At 40.4% G+C, this 24,001-nt stretch overlaps 2 protein-coding genes across 2 annotated transcripts in view; one reads left to right on the top strand and one right to left on the bottom strand.

Moving 5' to 3' along the window:
• ASPH (aspartate beta-hydroxylase) overlaps positions 1–2,850 on the top strand; it is a 185,983-nt gene extending 183,133 nt beyond the window's left edge. Inside the window, exon 25 of the mRNA XM_052651843.1 lies at positions 2,700–2,850. Within this exon, the coding sequence (XP_052507803.1) occupies positions 2,700–2,850 (151 nt within the window). The remainder of the gene's footprint in view (positions 1–2,699) is intronic.
• Positions 2,851–6,581: 3,731 nt separating this feature from the next.
• Positions 6,582–24,001, bottom strand: part of CLVS1 (clavesin 1) — a 147,032-nt gene continuing 129,612 nt past the window's right edge. Inside the window, exon 5 of the mRNA XM_052651918.1 lies at positions 6,582–6,669. Within this exon, the coding sequence (XP_052507878.1) occupies positions 6,582–6,669 (88 nt within the window). The remainder of the gene's footprint in view (positions 6,670–24,001) is intronic.

Below are 24,001 nucleotides of genomic sequence, written 5' to 3'. Positions count from 1 at the left end.
CTTTTGACATCTTGGTGTTCTGTTTCTTTTTGTTCAGGAAAACCCTCATCTGTTCCTAGATAGGTGACGTATATTTTGATGAACCGAAGTCACTTCAGTTGGCAGTCACTTGAATGGGATTTTATTGTCCTTTCCAATTAGGGCTGCACTTTTAGTCATTTTAGCTCTCATAAGTGATTGAATTTTTTTAACATATTCAGAAGGAATCTACATTTAAGAATCTACATTAAGTAACTGAGTATCTTTGTTGTTTTCTGGGAAAATATCTGAAAGAAAATGACAAGGCAAATATAATAAATCTAATAGAATTTTATGACCTTAACGGACTCCAAACCCCTTGGAATACCTCCCAGATTTCTTGTTTAAGAAACTGTTTAATCAATGGTTTACTCTCATCCATATTTAGCCTAAAATATCTGCAAAACCACAAACCAGTGCTAACTTAAGTTCCACATTTATAGGTACTGGTTCCGTGAATGAACCAGCCAGCACATCCCAACACTAAAAAGCTTTTCCCAATTTACAAGCAATTTAAGTTAATGAATGGAATGCTTGAAGATTTTTCTCACATTGAGCATGCCTAAATCTTTGACTTTCTCATACCTATCGTAATCTAGGGAAAGTGTCATTTTGTGCAAACTTAGCATGTTCTATTCAGTTGATTTAATTACATGCAGTACTGTGGCTACTGTGAGCAGCGCCTCTGTGAGCATGAATGTACTGTTTTTGGTTTTTGCACACCCTTCCCCCGTGTCTTTTGTTATACTTGGATGGGACTCCAGTGGAACTCGAAACCTATTTAAACTCTCTACCACTCAATAAATGTTGAGAATTACTTGTCATCCCCACAGGAATTGTATCTCGCAGATTGTCTTAGAGCTTATTATTATCACGCCCCCTCTTAAGTTTTCAGGTTTCTCAAATACGGTTAAATGACTCATAGGGAGTGAAGCCAACATAATTCTGAATTTATATGAATTTGACTACTCTAGGTGCCACCTGTAAGTGGAATCATACAATATTTGTCCTTGTGTGAGTGGCTTATTTCACTTAGCGTAATGGCCTAGAGGTTCATCCATGTTGTAGCATTGTCAGATTTCTCTTCTCTCTTAAGGCTGAGGAATATCCCATTGTATGTAGCTAAATGTTTATTTATCCATTCATCTGCCAGCGGGCATGGGGGTTGCTCCCGCCTTTTGGCTACTGTGAGCAGCATCTCTGTGAACATGAATGTACTGTTTTTGCTTTTTGCACGCCCTTCCCCCGTGTCTTTTGTTATACTTGGATGGGACTCCAGTGAAACTCTTTGAACCTTTAGAGGAATTGAATCAAAGAGCTAAGCAACTCATTTGGTGAGTGTAAGATTTTAGGGTAGGTGTGTGAGACAGCACATGAGGTGTTCTGCACAAGAGGATACCATTGTTATCCAACCTAAAGGGACTTTTAACTTGCAAATAATTATTACTTTATTTTTATTTATAATTTTATTTATGTATTTATTTTTGGTTATGCTGGATCTTCATTGCTTTGTGAGCTTTTCTCTAGTTGTGGTGAGTAGGGGCTACTCTCTAGTTGCACTGCATGGGCTGTTCATTGCAGTGGCTTCTCTTGTCTCAGAGTATGGGTTCTAGGGCACTCAGGCACATGGGCTCCTGGGCTTTAGAACTACATGCTCAGTAGTTGAGTCATGCAGGATCTTTTTGTTGCGATACTCAGACTCTCTAGTTGTGTTGCGAGGGCTCAATAGTCGTGGCACTCGGATTTAGTTGCTCTGAGGCATATGGAATCTTCCTGGACCAGGGGTTGAACCCAGGTCCCTTGCATTGCAAGATGGATTCTTTTTTTTTTTAATATAAATTTATTTGTTTTAATTGGAGGTTAATTACTTTACAATATTGTATTGGTTTTGCCATACATCAACATGAATCTGCCACGGGTATACACATGTTCCCCATTCTGAACCCCCCTCCCACCTCCCTCTCCATACCATCCCTCTGGGTCATCCCAGTCCACCAGCCCCAAGCAAGGTGGATTCTTGCATGGAGGCATTGACTGAGAGGTCACCTCAGTAATGAGCTGGTGGGGCACATGTCTGAGTGCTTGCCGAAATAAAGAAGCCTTGCCTAGGCTTGTACCAAGAATAAGTTTACTTTTAACTCCAGTCCACTGCCCTGTGTACATCTTCAGTGCTGAGCACTGAAACTTGATGTTCACGGGAAGAATCCTGAAATTGTTTCTTAATCACCAGTGAAAGAACACATTCTGTGTTCTACTTTTTGTTGTTGCTGTTCAGTCGGTAAGTCATGTCCAACTCTTTGTGACCCCATGGACTGCAGCACACCAGGCTTCCCTGTCCTCCACTATCTTCTGGAGTTTGCTCAAATTCATGTCCGCTGAGTTGGTGATGCTATCTAACCATCTCTTCCTTTGTCACCCCCTTCTCCTCCTGCCCTCAATCTTTCCCAGCATCAGGCATCTTTCCAGTGAGTTGACTGTTTGTATCAGGTGGCTAAAGTATTGGAGCTTCAGCATCAGTCCTTGATTTCCTTTAGGATTGACTGGTTTGATCTCCTCACAGCCCGTGTATTCCACTTACCTGGTCCTATTGCAGAGGTTGTCATCAGAGGCCCTTCCTGAACACAGCCATGGGTGGATCCTCAGGCAACTGAGTCACACACTGACGTGCTTTTCTGTTCCAGGATGTGGGAAGAAGGCAAGGTGCTCATCTTTGACGACTCCTTTGAACACGAGGTGTGGCAGGATGCCGCATCTTTCCGGCTCATCTTCATTGTGGATGTGTGGCACCCTGAGCTGACACCCCATCAGAGACGCAGCCTTCCTGCAATTTAGCATTCTGTGCAGGCTCAGGGCATGCTGGAGAGAGATCACCTTTTTGGTTCAGTCTCCTTGGATGTGGGCATAGACCTTCAAACACCACAGCCCTTAATTCTCTTGATTTGCAGCCTGAAAAATTCTAAACCTCCTCCCAGGGATGGAAAACACTAAAGGGAATATCTGCCTCACTGCAATTCTTATAGAAAATACCTGCCGTATTTCATCAATGACAGCCCCCATCTGATGCCTGGATTCCAGGTGAACCCATGATAGCTTCTACCTTGCCGGCCAAAGATATTTTTTTCTTTTAGAATAGGGGGAATCAGTATTAATGAGAATACGTGTAGAAACTGTGAATGGATTGCTTTAGTTTGTAATTTTTCTATGCAACTATATTTTTCTAGGGTAGCTAGATGGTTTATAATCACACACCACTACTTTTTTGTTGAGTTTAATGACAAGCTGCATAAATACTTCTGTTTAATGGTAACTTTCCCAGTGAACTCAGACATCCCTATTTTAATTATTTTTAGTAAAAGGCACTCATGAAAAAAAATTATGTTTTCCTAATACAAAGCTGAGAGACATAATTATGCCAATGTCTTATGAACCATACTGCTCCCCACCCATTGAGTCTCTTTGCTTTTTAGTCTTCGTTAAGAGCTGGAGTCTTAATTTTTCTTCTCACTCTGTGAATGGCAGAAATACTGACAAAAATGGTATTTCTTTCTAAGAGGAACTTTTTACACTGAAAAAGGACCTGGAGTCATTTTATATTTAGTTATAACAATGACACGTGTAAATTTTTTTAATGACAAATATCAGGCATTGTGGGGAAGAAAACAAAAATTTCTCCAAGTGAGAATTTTCTCTTGGGATTAGCTCGATGGGGGGCTGCTAGGATCTCTGACTTCCGGCCTCTTTGCATTTATAAAACCAGGCTGGAATCCAGAGTGTCTTCTACTGTGGATCCTTGTGAATGAGAAGGTCTTTGAAAGGATTCCTATCACAACTTTGCAAAATTAAGAAGGATGACAGAGTGGAAGGCCAAAAATGCCTGGATGTCTGTTCTGGGTATAGGATGTCAAAACTGTTTCCTCTTTGCAGTTGTTCAAAAGACTCTGACATCTCCCTGGCTTGAGAAACTTCTGCCATTTAAACTTCACTTTGAGGTGTCAATTATTATTGATTGTTTCATTTTAAAATTTGCCATTGCTTAGAAAGAACAGTTGCCTACTGGTTCCAAAGATGACCACATCATTAGTTTAGTGGAATATTAATGCATTAAATTTTGTGTGTTTTAAACCAAAGCTAACTAGAAATGTTAGCTATAAGAATGTAATGATATTCACGCACTGAATTTTAAGCCAATATGAACAAAAATGCTAAAGAAATGACATACAGGTTACCATGCACAGGGAGAAAAATCACTTGTGTTTTCTTTTCCATTGAAGGACAAAGAAGGTTGCTTTCTTTATATCATCAAAAGAAAAAACAAAACAGTTCTTTAAAATGCTATTGTATTGTCCTTCAGGATATTAGCTTCCCTTTGAAGAGTCTATAAAATATTTGTCTTGTTTCCTTCTGTTTTGCCAATGCTGAAAAATCTCTCTAAAATAGATAAAGAAGCATTTGAGGAAAATCAGAGTGAACTACCAAAGTCTGGAAGGAAAAGCAAACGCTTGAAAAATAAAAAGGGATTTGTGTCCTTCAGTATTTATTGAACAGAAGAAAGGACTGACAAAGGACAATGCAATCTAGTGCTCGCGCGGCAACATTCATGTCACTTACTGAATTGGGTTCTTGTATGTATATTGCATACACATAAAGAAATTCAAAGTAGCAGTTGTCACTGTTGAACCATCATCTTACATTCATTTAATGAAATCATGGAATAGAGTTAAAAACAATTTCTTAGCTTGATAATTATAATATGGTATTTAAAATCAGGTCACTACAGTAGGATTCTAAATATCGCCAATTGGAAAGCCAGAATTATTATTACTGTTGCAAAATGTTCGGCAATAATTGACTCCAGTATCATTTTAAACACTTGGATCCCACAACTGTTTCATAAACTCAAGTAATAAAATGGGTTTTCTAATTTGCTTTAGTTCTTCATCATTCCTCCCTATGTTGTGGTATATAAGAAAAGTCACTGCATTGGTAGAATTATTTCAGTATTAGTATCTTGTTATTTGAAGTGTCTACACAAAATGAATTGGTTTTATTTATACTGTGATGCAATTGATTGGGAAATATTTTAAATTCTATTTCAATTTTATTTCAAGAGTGGAATACAAAAATCACTTCTGTTATCATTTTCTACCAGTAGAAAAAATTAAAACACTAGATCTATTGAGAAAGAGATATGATAAATTATTAAAATTAGTAATAATATCCACTGAGGATGATTATGGCCAGTTGAATCACCTCTTACCTTTGAAATTTTTTAGCCAACAAATTGACCCTCCCAAATACTTAAAGTGTAAAATCATGTTTTACTGCTCATTATCAACTATTAAGTATTTTTTCTTTGACGCTGAGCACCAACTGGTCATAGTAATGAAGGCCCATGTCATGCGAATGGCTGGGAGAATAAGAGATATAGCTAAAAACATACAACTGGTTTGGGGAAACATGGCACAGGTAAGGATATCATATGCTATGATATCTGTTTATTTTTATCTAGTTTCCTTTGAATGGATAGCTGGGGACTCCATTTCTAAGGAAAATAAAGAAATAAAATGATCTTTGGCATTTCATCCTGCATTCCACGTCTTCTCTTATTTTCAGTTCTTGTATATTTAGCCATCCTTAAAGATCTTCCTCCAAGTTTGATACCTACCCCCTTAACAACAGCCAGGTCCATCCTTCGCACCTTTAACTGATTGCAGGAGGGAGGTGGGGGGACGTAGTGGGTGTGTAATGCTTTTGTAGCACTTTTCTTGCCGTAGTGACCTAAGTGAGGCAACTTGAAAAGATTCATTAACCACTGACATGTAGTTTCAACATAACCCCCTACCCTCTGGAGACATACATTCCTTGTGGGAAGCCACATTGCTAAGATGAAATAGTCATATTTCAATTTGTGTGTCTTTGTTTCAAATTAGCTCATGATAATCAGCTGGTGGCCTCATCAAAGATGTGACATTAAAATCATTTTTGCAGGATATCAAAACAAACAAACTCTACAAATAGCCAGACCTACAAGAGCATGCTCTTAGGCTGAACAATTTGAGATTGGATGCTGGTGATGAGGTCAAAGAAAATAACTCAATGTAGGAATGAAGATTACCAGAGATACTATTGTCTTGGGGCTTTGCACTACATTAAACTTGAAAATTGTGTCTGCACAGTTTAAATTCTTATGGATCAACTTGGAAATGCACTTAATTTTAAACTACAAAAACTGGAGAGCATCTCTTCAAAGCCTCAGAGAAATCTTTGTCCTAATGAGGTGTGTGCCTCAAATTTAGTTTTTCTCTTTTCAAGTCATTTAATACATAAATATGGGGTGGGGGAGTCTTGTTTCCATGACTACCTTGCTTCATCCTCCAATTCCCTCATTGAAAAACAAAAATGCATCTCTCAAGTCTTTGTTCAACTTTGGCTGCTCAGACCAATGGCTGGTGACAGTCATTACTCGGTGGCAGGAGAGGAGGCCCTTGTGTCGAGCCGAACGCTTCCTGGTGGCTGATACCACTGAGAGTTGGTGACGTCGGGAGCACGGGGTGGCTCGGGGTTCAGTCCAGAGCCAGGAGTGGCTGGGTGTTCTCATTCTCTCCCTTCTCCTCATGTTTCAGAGTCCCAGCTTCTACCACAGACTGAGATCTAATAATAGGGGAAGGAAAAAGATCTGATTACAGACAATTCATGGTGCTAGCTATTTTGGAATCTTGGAGGGCCTTCAGACTTCATGGGTCCCTGATTAAGCAAGAAGCTCAACTATACAACTTCTCCCCCTTGTGTATCTTTGTTTTCCTTGCTTTTGTGTCTTCTACATCACGTTTTTAGGGAACCAAGCAGCTTGGAATTTCCTTTGTAGGGATCTCCTTTTGTTAAAACAAACACACGTTCTAGCCACAATTCTGCCCCTTTGTCTAAACATTCTGTGGATCTTAAGATGTATAAAGTGACATAAATTTTGTTGGATTTTTAATGTTTCAAAATACTTTTGAGAGCCTTTGTCTCACGGTCATAGGAAACTGTCATATATGGTGTTAATAGCACAAGATGTAGAATCAGGCTGTAAATGTATCCTTGGCTCCTTAATGAGAGGAGTCTTGGGGAAGTTCTTAGAACGCTGGACCTTGGTTTTCTCATCTGTAAAACAGAGCTATTACCTGTTACCTGCAGGTAGCTATTACCTACCTCCCAGAGTTGTTAAGAAGGACTAAAACTAATATTATACGTAAAGCATTTGGCATGTAATTGTAGTCAAAACTTATGGAGCACTCTGTTATGACCAATATTGCAATAATGTCAGTGATCTTTAGTTTCTGATGTGTCCTTTTATACTGGAGTAATAACTTCTTGTGTTTATAACCCAGATTGAAATTATTTTCCAACTTTATAGAGAGAAGATTATAAGAGCTATGCACACAGTAAACATTCAATCAACGTTCATATACTAAAAAGAAAAAGCCACTCAAAACATTAAGAAAATGATTGAAGTGGGTTATTCAAATAAGCAAGATTTACATGTAAGTGCAGTGAATGGGTAACTCAGTACACCTGAGTTTCCCAAACTCGCCACATTCTGAGTCTTCAGGACTATCCCTTGACTAACTCTTTTAAACCCCTGGAGTATCCTGCCTGATAAAGTGTCTTTGTATACTTGAGGCTTTGGGCCATGATATATGGTTTATTTTAACAATGTGATTAATGATAAATGTCTATTTTTGTATGCCTGGACTTTGGGAAACAGCCTTTCAATTTGACCTTCTTTTGGGGGAGGTAGAGGAGCTGAAGACCAAGTAGCTAAGGTCAGTCACACATGCTCTGCTTGCCAAGACATGGGTGAGTTTCTCTGGTTGATGACACGTTGCCTGTGTTGTCTGTCACATGTCATTGCTGAGAAAATTAAGATCTGTCTGTGACTCCAGTGGGAGGAAAACTGGAAGATTGCAACTTCTCCAGAGGACCTGGACTCCACCCAATGCACCTTTTTCCTTTGCTGACTTTGATCTGTATTCTTTTGCTGTAATAAACCATAATTGTGAGTATAACCACATTTCTGTGAGTCCCTCAAGCAGATGATCACATCTCGGGGTGGTCTTGAGGACCTCAAGCATGATATATAATAACACGAATGTTTGTTGTCTGTGTACCTGGTATAGTTGTAACCTCTTTACATGTATGAAGTTACTTCATTTTCATACCCTTAAAGAGTGGTGCTATTATTGCTTCCATTCTGGGGTGGGAAAAATCTAAGGTAACAACAACAACAAAAAGAAGTAACATAGGAAAAGCAACACAAACAGAGAATGGAGAACAAGACAGGTTTATCACCATCGCAGTATTCCTTGGTCTGCCTAACACTGCAGCAATGTTTAGCTGCTCTAAATGTCAGTCTAGTCCAACTTTAGGAGCCAAGCCTAAACCTTTCAAAATGAACTGGATTTGATTGCTCCTGGTACAGGGAGAGAAGCCCCAGGTAGTAGTATATTTCAGCTGTTTTATACATTGCCTACATATTTCTCTCTTTGCTTTAGTTAAAGGCTGTGTGTGTGGTGTGTGCACACACACACACTCCCACACAAGTGTAGCGGGGTGGGCAGTGGAGGTAATAGATTTATATAAAAAGCAGAAAAGCCGAAAACCCAGAAGGTTCTCTGAGGGATGGGATGGGGTCTGGGGGGAGGTGGGAGGGAAGTCAGGATGGGAAACACATGTACACCCATGGCTGATTCATGTGAATGTATGGCAAAAACCACCACAATATTGTAAAGTAACTAGCCTGCAATTAAAATAAATAAATAAATAAAACTGAAAAACAGGAATACAACTGCCCATACAGGCCATCTCCATCCAGCACCTTGGACAGCTGCCTAACCACTGCCCTACAGGCCCTGGTGAAAATGGAGGATGTTAATGGCCAGTCCACTTTAGAGATGCTAAGCTGTATTTCTCACTCATGCCACTTGGCTTTGTTTTACAACATGAGAGAATCACAGCCACAGAATTAGAAAGGACCTTAGAGACCCACTAGATGAACCCACAGGAAATATTAAGTAAGATGCCATGCAGTTTCTTGTTGAATATATCTGACTTAAGAAATCTATTCCTCCATACTCCTGGAGGAGCAACTCTGCTAGAAAGCTTTTTCTTACAATGAACTAAAACCTGTCTTTTTGCAACTTTTATATACTGTTCCTGGTTTTGTCTGCTGGAATCACCAGAATATGTATAATCCATCCAATCCACATAACAGCCCTTAAAATATTTGTCGAGTGCCCTCTAGACCTCTCTCTGCTCCCACTAAAACTAACTGAATTCCTCTTGAGCCTTCAAGATTTCTAGAACTTAACTACTCTCCTGCATCTCTTCACCACCTGCTTGCCCACAGGATGTCACTTCAGAAAAGAATGAAATTATTGCTTCCTTCTTTTTCTTTTTTGTATGCTCCTCTTGAAGCATAGAAAATGCACCTAAAATTGCCTTAGCCTTTCTGGAACTCAATAAAGCCAAGGGAAATTTTAGCTATATTTACACATGCTGCTGTTAAGTCATTTCTCTCCCATCTTGAAAGTACATGGTTGAATATTTCATCTTTTTTTAATTTGGCTCATATTACCACTGTATCTCTATCCTTTTGGATCTAGAAATGTGTTACCCATCCAAATTATTGTCTGTGATTTTCATGAGTAGTGGATTTGTTTTTAAACTTTCCCTTCCCCTGTTTTGGAAGCCACCCTGGGAAAAAAAATATCAACAAATTCTCAAATATTGAACTTTCAAACAAAAATCACTTATTGCCACTAACTCATGGTAATAAAGGCTTCCCTGGTGGCTCAGCAGTAAAGAAGCCACCTGCAAATGCAGGAGATGCAGAGACATGGGTTCAGTTCCTGGACCAGGAAGATCCCCTGAAGGAGGAAACAGCAACCCACTCAAGTATTCTTGCCTGGAAAATCCCATGAACAGAGAAGCCTGGCAGGCTACAGGCCATGGAATAAAGAGTCAGACACGACTGAGTGACTAAAGAACAAAAACAACACCGCAAAGAAACAAGGCATAAGTGACACAGAATGGTCAAGTGCTCTGTGATAGGAGAGTTTTCAGGCCCTTTAGACCAAATAATTAGCATAAAGTAAATAAAGAGTTAAATGGCTAAAGATTGTTCATGTATGGTAAGAAATGTTTGTGAATGTCATAGCTAGGGACTGTGAGAACATGTTCAGAAATACTCATTCTTTAGTGGAAATACTGCTTTAATTACCCAGTCATAGACTATAAGAAATGGAACTTGAAGTGGTCCATTTTCAGGACAAAGTAGCTGGCCTTGGGTGGAGAATTATTAACAAACAGTTTTTCACCAACAGCTAGCTAGCTTCATCTTGGAAAATTACTGGCAAGCTAGTTTACCCATGGACCAGCCCTAAGCTAACAGGATGTTTGGGAAGGGAGAAATATGGGAAGGGATGAAATATAGGATGGGAAGGGAGAGGCAAGAATACACTATGAGACTTAGGTGACGTCCTAGAAGATTGTAGCCCTAGAGTACTAAGCCAGTGAGGGATTGGGGAGGGGTCTGCTTGCCAGGGAATAAAAGTGGTTGCTGTAACTGTCCCGGGTGTGCCTGCCCACCAGACACCCAATCTTGTAAGACTGTCCTTTAAAGTCTCCCTTTCACTGTGCTTTGTGTCTCTGAGTCCACCCCTTGGTTTTGGGCAAGTGAACGTGTTTCTCGCATAGACCCATAGATAGGTATGGGGTCACTGTGATCAACACTCTGAGAACAGGGTCTCAGGTATTGGAGTGGGAAGCAGGCATCATCTCTTTTTCATCTCTAAAGAAAAAGAAGAGAGGAAAAACTATCATTCACACAGTGACATCGCTCATAGGCCTCATTCGGGTGCCTCTTCCCTTCACTTGGCATCAGATTTGGATCTGTTGACTTAAAAAGTATTCACAACTTAGAAGTTAAGAGTTATGTTTTATTCAGCAGGGAATTTTTAGGACTTCAAGCCTGGGAGGCAGCATCTCAAGTAACCTTGAGAGAAGTGCTTCAAGGAGGTGGTGGGGGTGGGGGGTCAGCACGGAGCCAGGTTATACAGAATTTTTGCAACAAAGGGCAGGCAGTCTGAATGTTGAAAGATGACTGTTAACTAAAGAAAACCAGGTATCTCAAGTCAAGGAATTTCGCACTTTTCTATGTGTGGGAAGATGCAAGAGTCTGGACTCACTGAAGTCATTCTTTTGATATGCACTTCAGGTATCTTGAGCGGTTTCCTGGGTTTTCATATCCTGAGTTTCCTCAGGACTCATCATAGGAAGTGACTGCAGTCTGATGTTTGCAAGATGGCAGGTATTCATTCCTTCCTGAGTTCCTTCAGGGCTCACCAGCTCACTGATGATGACTATGATATCCTTTGTTTACTGATACGGCAGAAAACATTCCACTTCTCAGATCTATGTGGAATTTTTTAAACATTTGTACTGACAGTGCTAGGATGCTAAGTTCCTTATCTCAGCCAATAAACTGTCTTGGCTGAGTGTTGGGTAACAACTGAACAGCCCTAAGGCATTGAGCATGAGGAACTAAACGCAGTGTTTTGTTTTGTTTTGTTTTTTCTTGTTTGCATTTTCCCTGATTGAGAAGGAGACCAGAGCGTCTTTACTTTCAGTGTGACATAATTCCATTTACCTGGTCACAAAATGAGCATTTGATATAAGGAACACATTCTATCATGAAATATTTGAAACTCATTGGAAAAACAGAAAGCATATGTTGCCTTTTTCAAAATCTAGCATAAATAAAGCAAAGAGAAACACCCGTTTTAAATCTTGCCCTCTGTCCATTTAGCTGAGTCACAGTACTCTCTGGGAAGAATGTTGAACTGTTCACTGATAAAAACATCTCTGCCACTCATAAAGAGCGAGTTCAGGAACTGTGCATTAACCATGGAGGAACCACTTGCCTTGTGGTTTTTTGCCCAGATCACGTTAGTGGTAATCTCCCAGCTTGTTGGCTTTGCCTTCACCCAAGAAGATGAACACTTCTGCTAAAATAAACATTTCAGTCTTTTCTCATGGGTCCTCTTTCCAACACTGAAAGCCAGCTTAACCTCAAGGGCAAGCTGGGGAGTTATAGGAGCTATTTCAGCCTTCATAACAATGGCTTCGTTCTTGCCTTGATAGTTGCCACATTTTGTTTTCCTGCTATTATATCCTCCACCCCCAGCCTCCTCCATTCATTCTACCTTTCTTCTTTCTACTTTCCCCTTTTCCTCTCCAAAATTTGGAAGTTTCCTCACTGCATGTCATCAAATATCTATAACCATGCTTTTAATTTTTACTGCTTCCAAAGGCATTTACCTTTCACACGGGAAATAGATTGGGAAACAGTGGAAACAGTGTCAGACTTTATTTTTGGGGGCTCCAAAATCACTGCAGATGGTGATTGCAGCCATGAAATTAAAAGAGGCTTACTCCTTGGAAGGAAAGTTATAACCAACCTAGATAGCATATTAAAAAGCAGAGATATTACTTTGCCAACAAAGGGCCATCTAGTCAAGGCTACGGTTTTTCCAGTGGTCATGTATGGATGTGAGAGTTGGACTGTGAAGAAAGCTGAGCACCGAAGAACTGATGCTTTTGAACTGTGGTGTTGGAGAAGACTCTTGAGAGTCCTTTGGAGTGCAGGGAGAATCAACCAGTCCATCCTAAAGGAGACCAGTCCTGGGTGTTCATTGGAAGGACTGATGCTGAGGCTGAAACTCCAATACTTTGGCCACCTCATGCGAAGAGATGACTCATTGGAAAAGACTCTGAGGCTGGGAGGGGTTGGGGGCAGGAGGAGAAGGGGACGACACAGGATGAGATGGCTGGATGGCATCACTGACTCAATGCACGTGAGTTTGGGTGAACTCTGGGAGTCGGTTATGGACAAGGAGGCCTGGCGTGCTGTGATTCATGGGATTGCAAAGAGTCGGACACGACTGAGCGACTGAAATGAGCTGAACTGAATGTTCTAGTATACCTGTGTTAGCACTTCTAACCAGAAACAGTGAGGCTTTTTAAAAGATATTTTTAAAGATGTCTCTAATTCTACTCAACCTCTATTTCTTCCTGTAAGTTCCTGCCTAGACTTGAATGATGGCTCCACCACTGGCTTTGTGGTCTTGGGCAAATTTGACCCCCTCATGTGTAAAATGAAAGTATGATAGTGCCCACAACATGGGAGGTGGGGATAAGGAGAACTAGATGAATTACAAATTGAAAGTGTCTAGCCCAGTGTCAGCCTGATACATGTGTACCTTCATTTTTACCTAGTGCTATTCTTCCTCATTTGCAGATAAGAAAATTAAGGCCTGGAATATTTAGTTCATCTACACTTCGAGTTACAAAGCATGAATTCAACTCCAAGTTCCCAAAATCCTCATTGTTAAATTTACAAGAGAGAACTGTGTGTCCTGATGTATCATGTGAGACTAAATGCAGACTAAGATTTGAGAATGGATAAAGACTAATATTTTAAAAATTCAAAAGAAGTGATGAGACTGCTCCACATGAAAGCTAACATTATTGTTTTATCTTATATCTTATCACTTTTAGAAGTAACCCAGAAGTTTCCACCTGCTGAACAATTATTTATGTAGATTTCAATGCATCTATTTGTAGTTGTTTTCCATGATGTGAAGCAATATGGATTTTCTTTCTGCTATAATGCCTTCAATAATATCCTTAATGTGGAGTCTTAAAGAATAATCATAAGACATATATTCTGTTGAGCTACCAAACTCTTCAATGTTAGAATGATACTTGTAGGCAATATGATACAATTAAAATTCATGGAACCAGATCAATAAATCATAAATCAAGAAATTATTTTTTAACAGTTAGCCTAAGTATTTCTCATGTAAAGCAGCAAAGCCTTTCTCTATCGAAGTGAAGAAATAAGAAATAAACCTCCCTTGACTATGACAATACAATTTGCCATAACTTACTGAAATATAAAGAAATCAATGGAAGAAAAATAAATATTCTATATCTTTTTAAGTGAACTATTTTTAGAGTGAGTCCAACAATTCAGCTTTTGCCTAAATGCATTGTAACTTGAATTCAAGTGTATAATGTATTTCTATTTAACCATGATAGTACCAATCTTAGAGCAAGGAAGAAAGAGCCAAGAGAAACACATGTGCCTTCAGAAAGGATGGAAATTGGGCTCACATGTAAATAGGTCTAAACCAACACCGTCCAACACAGAGCCCTCAGCACATGTGCCCACTGAGGAATTGAAACTGGATCGGTCTTAGCTGAGATATTGAGATAGACTGTAAACACACTGTATGCATGGGATTCCAAAGACAGCATGAAAAAAAAAATGTAAAATATCTCACTAACACTTTTAAAATTATATTGAAATCATAATTTTGTATACATGGGGTTGGGCTTCCTTGGTGGCTCAGGGATGAATAATCTACCTGCCAATGCAGGAGGCATGGGTTCAATCCCTGGTCCAGGAAGATCCCTTGGAGAAGGAAATGACTACCCACTCCAGTATTCTTGCCTGGGAAATCCCATCGACAGAGGAGCCTGGTGGTGTGGCAAAGAATCAGACACAGCTTCAGGACCAAGCAACAACAATTTTGGTTAAATAAAACTTATTATTGGAATTAATTTCACTTGTTTCTCTCTTTACTTGTAATGTGGCTACAAGATAACTTAAAATTCTATGTGTGGCTCATGTTATTTCTATCGGACAGTGCTAGTCTAAGGCTTCGTTCCGTCCATCAGGCTTGTGGCTGAACCAGAGTGATATACTCACCCTCATTTAGAATTTCACAGTCATCCCAAACGACCACAGCAACATTATGATCTGTCACCGCCAATATTCAGTGTGCTGAGTTATTTTTCACATGTTAACTCATTTAATCCTCCCACTGATACACACAAAGCCCCAGGTGACATGAGAGCTGTTTTCTGAGTAACACTGTTGTTGCTTGAATGCTAACTAGAAAGAAACTTCATTAGTTTAGATTCCGTTAATTTATTATTTAGATGAGGGTGAATATATGCCATTATTTTATCTCTAAATGGATAAATAGTATCAAAAGACTTCAGGAAGAAATTTAAACTACTTGAAAAGAAAGAAATAAGTTCTTTCTGAACACACAGCAAAATTATTACTAACTTTGTGTTACAATTACAGATGATTTTTGTTGTTTATTATAAGGATCCTTGGAGAAATGAGCTGATGGAAGAGAATCATCACCATGTCACTAACTTGCTATGGGACTCTATGGAACATCTCACTTGGCTTCTATGATCCCACGTTCTTCAACTGTAAAATGATGATTGCTGGACAAAGCACTGATTTTAGCCCCAAGAGTTCATGAAGTCTACCAGACTGGGATAAATCAACACTAGTTCTTGAAAATAATTAGACTTCATTTTTCAAAGTTCCACAATTCTGACTTTAAGCTAATTTGCTTGAATAGTCTAAGTACCTCTCTATCTCAGCATTTGTTTTTACCTCCTTCTAGAAATGCACAACAATACAGCAAATAACAAATTTTGACCAGACCTGAAAAGCCTCTTTGAAAATTTGTATGAGCCCAAAACATTTAGATTTCATGAATCCAGAAGATTTACCTTTAAAAAAATTTTTTAGGGACCTCCCTCATGGTTCAGTAGTTAAGAATCCACCTTACAATGCAGGGAACTCGGGTTCAATCCCTGGTCGGTGAACTACGATCACACATGTCACAGGGCAGCTACATTCAAGTGCCACTACTTAGAGGGTCCATGTGTCACAACGAAAGATCACACAGGTGCTACAACTAAGACCCAATGCAGCGAAATAAATAAATAGATATTTTAAAAGATACTTTTATTTCCGCAAGTTTCTAAATACTGAATTCAAAGCTGCCAGGTGCTACTTGATAACTATTTTCAAAGAACTAAAGAGCCTCTTGATAAAAGTGAAAGAGGAGAGTGAAAAAGTTGGCTTAAAACTCAACATTCAGAAAACTAAGATCATGCATCTGGTCCCATCACTTCATGGCAAATAGATGGGGAAACAGTGGAAACAGTGACAGACTTTATTTTTGGGGGCTCCAAAATCACGGCAGATGGTGATTGCAGCCATGAAATTAAAAGATGCTTACTCCTTGGAAGAAAAGTTATGACCAACCTAGACAGCTTATTAAAAAGCAGAGACATTACTTTGCCAACAAAGATCTGTCTAGTCAAAACTATGGTTTTTCCAGTATTCATGTGTGGATGTGAGATGGACTATAAAGAAAGCTGCTGCTGCTGCTGCGTCACTTCAGTCATGTCTGACTCTGTGGGACTCCATAGACAGCAGCCCACCAGGCTCCCCTGTCCCTGGGATTCTCCAGGCAAGAACACTGGAGTGGGTTGCCATTTCCTTCTCCAATGCATGAAAGTGAAAAGTGAAAGTGAAGTAGCTTAGTCGTGTCCGACTCTTCGCAATCCCATGGACTATAGTCTACCAGGCTCCTCCATCCATGGGATTTTCCAGGCAAGAGTACTGGAGTGGGATGCCATTGCCTTCTCCGATAAAGAAAGCTGAGTGCTGAAGCACCGAAGAATTGATGCTCTTGAACTGTGGTGTTGGAGAAGACTCTTGAGAGTCCCTTGGACTTCAAGGTGGTTTCCGAAAGGAAATCAGTCCTGACTATTCATTGGAAGGACTGATGCTCAAGCTGAAACTCCAATACTTTGGCCACCTCATGCGAAGAGCTGACTCATTTGAAAAGACGCTGATGCTGGGAAAGATGGAAGGTGGGAGAAGAAGGGGATGACAGAGGATAAGATGCTCAGATGGCATCACCGACTCAATGGACATGAGTTTGAGTAAGCTCCAGGAGTTGGTGATGGACAGGGAGGCCTGGTGTGCTGCAGTCCCTGGGATCATAAAGGGTGGGACACGACCGAGCAACTAAACTGAACTCACCTGAGTCATCATGAAGAATTCTAGTTTATTTAAAGTAACTAATTGCTAATATGATTGTCCTCAGGCCACAGCTTCCTGCTGCAGAGAGTAGCTCCCATCTCATCTTGAGCAACAAAGGGTATCCCAGTGTGCGGAAAAATTCCAGCTGGCCCTCAGCAAATCTTGCTTGTCACATCCGAAACCAGTTTCAGAATGTTTTGGAAAAGAAGGTTTCAACACAACTTTGATTGGATATTTTTAGAATTGTCGCCTATAAGAGAGTTACCCAACCCCAAGGCTGGTCATTATATTTATTGTCATCATTTCGTCATCATGGCCAGCAATAAAAGACACACCATTTATTGAGTACTGATTTCATGCCAGCTTCTGTGCTAATTCATTAGCCCGCATTATCTTTGTTTAAATCTCCCAATAATTTTCTGAAGTGATACTGGTATTTTTGCAAGTATAGTTGATTCATGATGTTGGGTCAGCTTTAAGTGTGGGGCACAGTGATTCAGTATATATGCTGTTGTTGTTGATTATTCGCTAAGTTGCGTTTGACTCTTGTGACCTATGGACTGTAGCCTGCCAGGCTCCTCTATCCATGGTATTACCCAGGCAAGAATATTGGAGTGGGTTGCCATTTCTTTCTCCAGGGGATCTTCCCAATCCAGGGATCAAACCTGGGTTTCTTGCATTGTAAGATGAATTCTTTACTGCTGAGCCACCAGGGAAGCTCTCAGTATATATATATTCTTTTTTATATTCTATTTCCTTATAGGTTATTAAAAAGTATTGAATATATTTCCTTGTGCTATATAGTAGGTCCTTGGTTATTTTAAATCGGGTAGTGTGTATATGATAATCCCAGGATTCTAATTTATCCTAAGCTCCTGTTATTTCCCCTTTGATAACCATAAATTTGTTTTCTATGTCTGTGAGTCTGTTTCTGTTTTGAAAATAAATTCATTTTTATCATATTTTAGATTCCACGTATAAGTGATATCATATTATTTTATCTCTCTCTGTCTGATTTACTTCCCTTGGTTCAATCTCTAGGTCCATACATGTTGTTTATCATTTTACCAACATTTCCCTGAATACGATCTTCTGAATATGAACAGCTGACACTTGGCCTTTCTGATAAGAGAGGCAGCGCTTGTCTGACCACTTGAAGAAACCAAAGAAAAGACTGCCAACTTAGAAAATAGATATAGAGAATCAGATTATTTAGTTATAAAAATATTCTTAAGTTTAGCAAGTGTTTTACCAAAGCACTCTTTTAAGCAGAGTCACTTTAATGCACCTGAGGGATGAGAGTGCTCCAAGTCATAGCTAGATAGTTAGCGTGTGTTGTACCCAAACTCCTTGGTAGAACCCTGGGCATCAGAGTGAGGTCTGCAGACATTGTAGGGCCCAGTCTGTAGGTGAACCAGATAACAGTTCTTGCCATCAGCCCATGTTCACTGTGCGTATAGGTTTACAAAGTTCTGAAGAATGGCACGCATTTCAAGGCGGGAGGAGAAGGGGACGACAGAAGATGAGATGGTTGGGTGGCATCACCAACTCTATGGACATGAGTTTGAGTAAGCTCTGGGAGTTGGTAACGGACAGGGAAGCCTGGCATGCTGCAGTGCATGGCGACTCTTGCAGTGCAAGAGTTGGACACAACTGAGCAACTGAACTGAACTGAAGAAACTCAAGGTGGATTCAGGTGTCCTGAGACATTCAGATGATCTTTCAAATAATACAGTTTTAACATGCAGATGCTTCTGGACAATTTTTTCTACTACCAATCGTATCTAAAAATAGCAACACCACAAACGGCTGCAGGTGCTTGCACCACCTGCTTTGAATGGGCTCATCTTTCATTAGAATTAGAGTGGCACAAAGAGCTGCTAGTCACTTTCAGAGCATCCCCAATTTTTCCTAATTATTCTCCTCCCTGTGAAATGGATGGTGTACAGCCTCTGTGAAGTCCCTCTGCTAGGACTGGAATGTGATGCTCTGAAGCAGGTAGAGAAAATGGCAGAAGCTGCCACCAGCTGAGACAATGAGGGTGACTCATTCTATCTGAGTTTGAAAAGGATGGCTAGTGTTCTCAATAAAAACTACCTTCTGTAAGTCTATTTTTGAGTCAGATGACTTAAATGGGTCTAAATGACAGGACATTAATGCATCTCCTTTGATAATACTGTATTAGCCTGATATCAATTTTCTTCCTTAGTAGCTGTAGCTTCCCCCCACAGTACATCAAAGTGTGACGGAGGAAGTTGCTTTTCAATCTTGTCTTAGAGACAGGATACAATTGGGGCTGGTAGGAATGGGAGCAGACGTCTAAGACAGCTGCAGGACTTTGAGAAAAGGCAAATACCCCAAAAAGGTGCCCCAAAAGTCCCTGTGGAATGAAGGAACGAATGAATGAGTGAATGCACACAAGTGTGAGAACAGTTGTAAAGGAGACAGAGCATTGGACTTCAATGAAGAGAACTGAGTTCCCAATGTTGTGCTGCCTACCAGCCCTGCCATCTGGGCTAAATCACTCAACCTCAGTGTATTGGGCTTCCCTGGTGGCTTCCCTGGTAGCGCAGTGTTAAAGAATCCACCTGCAATGCAGGAGACCCAGGGTCAATCCCTGGGCCAGGATCTTCCTGGAGAAGGAAATGGCTACCCACTCCAGTATTCTTGCCTATAAAATCTCATGGACAGAGGAACCTGGCAGGCCACAGTCCATGGGACACAAAGAGTCGGTCACAACTTAGTGGCTAAGCATGCCCACATGTGCTCCAATAACTTTATCTATAACATAATAATCTATTTTTATTCATTTTAATCTATTTTTTTAAATTCTCCATTTAAAAAATTTCTATTTTTCCTTCAATTCTCAAAAACTGAAAGGCTCAATTTTTCAAGAACTTTCAGAATAAGTCCGGGAACATCTGTATCCTGTCTGGCAGGTGGGAAGAAGTGGAGATGTGAAGGCATTTCCCATGAGATGCTGAAAACTCGACAATGCTCGTGTATGGCCTTGACATGAAAGCTCAAACAGTATAGTCTGGATACTTTAAGCTCACATAAGATCAATAGCAAAGTTTGCTTAAAGGCACTGAAATTCTCTATGTGAGCAGCACAGTTTTTATGAATGATACTTCAATGAGACTTTCATCACGTATCACGTCAAATATTTGTTTTCATCCATACAATCACTAAAGCTTATATGAGAGCCCCACTTCTGGTGAGACGTTGGGTACACATGCCATCAGCTTTATCTGAATCAGACAAAATGTTTGCTAACCAACAGCAATGTGTTCACAAGAAATAAACCTTCTTTGTTTTCTTGCCTAGACTACATCTTCCTTGGCAAGTAACCGCACCTAACCGTGGGGCTTCAGCAAACAAGAGTCTCTTTCAGAACAGACACTGTGAGTTACCAAACACTTAGCACTTGAAATTACAACCAGTCACACTCACATCTGTTCATTTGCTTCTAACTCAACCCTACTTCTTGGCTTTTCCAGGCGCTTAGAATTCTTAATCTCATAATTTGTCATGTCGCTCTTTAAAATAGAGGAGAACATGTGCCCACCTCCCACCCCCACACACATTTTATCTGTCCTTGATCATGTTCTTATAGGCTGAATTCATTGTAGATTTTTTCCTTCATTCTAATATTACTTTGGTGAAGGGGAACAGCTACCCACTCCAGTATTCTGGCCTGGAGAATTCCATGGACAGAGGAGCCTGGTAGGTTATAGTTCAGGGGGTCACAAAGAGTTGGACACGACTGGGCGACTTTTACTTTTAATGTTACATGGCTTTATAGGATGTTTGTGTAAGGAGATGCTCTCCCCTCATTCCCCTCATTTCTGCCACAATAAAGAAAGCTGTATAAAAGCAGGGAATTTGTTTCAGTCAGATGCACAAGTATTGAAGAGAATAGGCAGCTATTTATCTTAATCTTTAGAAAATGTTAACAAATTCCTGTCAGCATCCATGCAACCCTTCAGTATCCAATAACTGACATAAAACACTGGGCTTGCATGAAGTACCCACAAGGTCTCTGCTTCTAGAAGTGATGACATCTCAGGCATTAGCTGCTTGACATAGAGGGACACAAGAAAAGTGAGAAGTGTTTGAGCGATAGATCAGTCATAACACAACTTAGAAGGCAGCAGGGACTGAAGCATTCATGAAGAAATGAGGCCTCATGTCATTTTACTGAACGGGACCTCCACATGGAACATCTGTTCCCGGGGCCACACAGTAAAATGAGCCTTTCTTTTTTTGCCCCAACTGCTTAGAAGACAAGGGCCCTCCTGTTTCCACACTGACACCCCTCATTCTTTTCCTGCAGATTGTATTTCATAATGATATATTACTTCTGCCGGAAATGAGTAGTTATCCAGAAAACGCATAATTCACTCCATAAAACGAGGACGACATGCTGAAAGATCACTAAGGTCACAGGCAATTCTGCTGACAGCTGAAAACAGTTAAACTGACTTTCTTCTTCTTACCACCCAGGCAGGACCCAAAGGGGAACAACATGGCAAAAATTTCCTTCTGGCTCAGAAATCTGAACTCCATCCAGGCATTCCCTCAGCTTCCTCCACTCCCTCCAATAAAAGTGGCTGGCTCACAATGTCTTTTGATATTGTCCCACTTCTTTCACATGGGAACTAGGAAAGTTTAGGGAACATATAGATGGAGGCATCTGGTCAAGGGAATCAAAAGCAATCCTTCCACTATGTATTTGGACAAGACTCCAAAGCACTTGGGTCCCTCCAAGTGCCCAATATATGGGATAGATGAGGTGGATCATTTCCTGGAAAGTTGGGGCCACTCTTTACTGCCTGAGTGCCGGAGGTGCAGCTTGGGTCTTTAAGGCCTCTTTCTCTGCAAATAATTCTCTCTTAAGTTTCAAATGTTTAATAAATAAAAGCAGGAGTTATTGCATATATTCACCCAAACTTTGTCTATGTTCAGGCTTCAGCAAAAACCCCCAAATTACTGGAAAAGACAAAAATGGACAGTTTTGACACTATGAATGGTGCTCAGTTGTTCAGTCATTCCTGACTCTGTGCGACCCCATGGACTGTAGCTTGCCAGGCTTCTCTGTCCATAGGATTTTCTGGGCAAGAACAATGGAGTGGGTTGCCATCTCCCCCTACAAGGGATCTTCCTGACCCAGGGATCGAACTCGTGCCTCTTGTGTCTCTTGCATTGGAAGGCAGATTCTTTACCACTGAGCTACCCAGGAAACCCTATGAATGGTGCTGTCTATATCTAAAAAAAAAAGAAAAAATCCTGGGAACAAACATTTTTACATGTAAGTACACACCGAAGGCAGCAGAATTATTGCCATGTCATGCCAAGTCAGAAAGTCAGCATAGAATCAATAACCAAAATATTATGTATGGGCTCTTCTACATGGGTGGTACAATATTGTCACTTTTTGCACTGAGGTTCTTTGCACAAGACAATGTGTTTCTCTGTGTGTCTGTATGGGAGAGCCTTTTTAATGATATCTATAGCCCTATGGGGCTTCCCTGGTGACTCAGTGGTAAAGAATCCACCTGTCAAAGCAGGAGATATGGGTTTAATTCTTGGGTCAGGAAGATCCCCTGTAGGTGGAACTGACAACTCACTCCAGTATTCTTGCCTGGGAAATTCCATGGACAGAGGAGTTTTGTGGGCTACACAGTCCATGGGGTCACAAAAGAGTGGGGACACAACTTAGCAACTAACCAAAAACATAGCCATTTTAATTACTTTACTAGAGATATAGGCTAGAATAAGAAAGTAACTCCAATCCCAACAACTGAGAAAGACGTCACAAAATCAACGAACTGTTTTAAAGACCATGCACTTGCTTCATGAAGCAGAAATTCCAGACCTGCCTTCCCAAACCTGAAGCAGAGTTGCTGGTTTCCAGTCCAAGCCATCCCATCCTCTTTCCCAGGCAGAAAAACCTCCTTTGGTTTGGATTCACCCTGTGTTAATCAGGGTGGATTCCTGCCTGAGAATTCTTCCCTTGTGCTGGAGGCAGGGGTCAGATCCTGGCTTCCAGGGGCAACCACTGAGCCACTGGAATAATCATTCCTGTAGCCACGTTACTTTGTTATTTTATTATGTGAAATGATACATTTTCCTTATTGTTTAAAGCAATGTGGCTGGAGTTTTGTCATATTCACAAATCAACCCTGAGTATTCATTGGAAGAACTGATGCTGAAGCTGAAGCTCCAATACTTTGGCTACCTGATGTGAAGAGTCAATTCACTGGAAAAGATGTCTGAGGCCAGGAAAGACTGAGGGCAGGAGGGAGCTACAGAGAATGAGATGGTTGGATGTCATCACCAACTCAATGGACATAAGTTTGAGCAAACTCCAGGAAATGGTAAAGGACAGGGGGATACCTGGCATGCTGCAGTCCATGGGGTCACAAAGAGTCAGATACGACTTACCGACTTAGGAACATATTCACAGAGCTTAATACAAAGCCTACTCAGGGCTTAGTCACTGTTGTGTCTGATTCTTTGCGACCCCATGGACTGCAGCCCCCCAGGCTTCTCTGTCTGTGGGATTTCCCAGAGAAGCATACTGGAGTGGGTTGCTATTTCTTTCTCCAAATACAAAGCCTATTTACTCTTATTTGTTGGACAGAATTTAAAAGTTTGGCTAAAAAAAAGTTTGGCTACCTACTTTCTGGATTTAAAACATATTCCAGTAATTAATAAATTAGGAGGAAATTAGGTGCTTCAGAGCCACACCATCCCAAGAACAGAAAGTGACAGCCAATGACCTGAGAACAAGGAAACAGACTATAAAAAAATAACATGAAAAACAAGAAGTTAAAACTCAGCCCACAAAGTCATTATTGTATCAAAGAACAGATTGTTCTAGAAATAATTCATGTAGAGAAAATTTCATTTAAACTAATAACTTTTTTAAAGTTTTTTCTGCTTAAGAGTTGAGCCAAAATTATCTGGGAAAGAAGAGCTGTTAGGACCACTTATTCATTGAGAACCTCA

Source organism: Budorcas taxicolor, chromosome 14, assembly GCF_023091745.1.
Source record: "Budorcas taxicolor isolate Tak-1 chromosome 14, Takin1.1, whole genome shotgun sequence".
Taxonomy (NCBI): domain Eukaryota; kingdom Metazoa; phylum Chordata; class Mammalia; order Artiodactyla; family Bovidae; genus Budorcas; species Budorcas taxicolor.
Note: the sequence above shows the minus strand (reverse complement) of the source record. Positions and strands in the feature narration are given on the sequence as shown.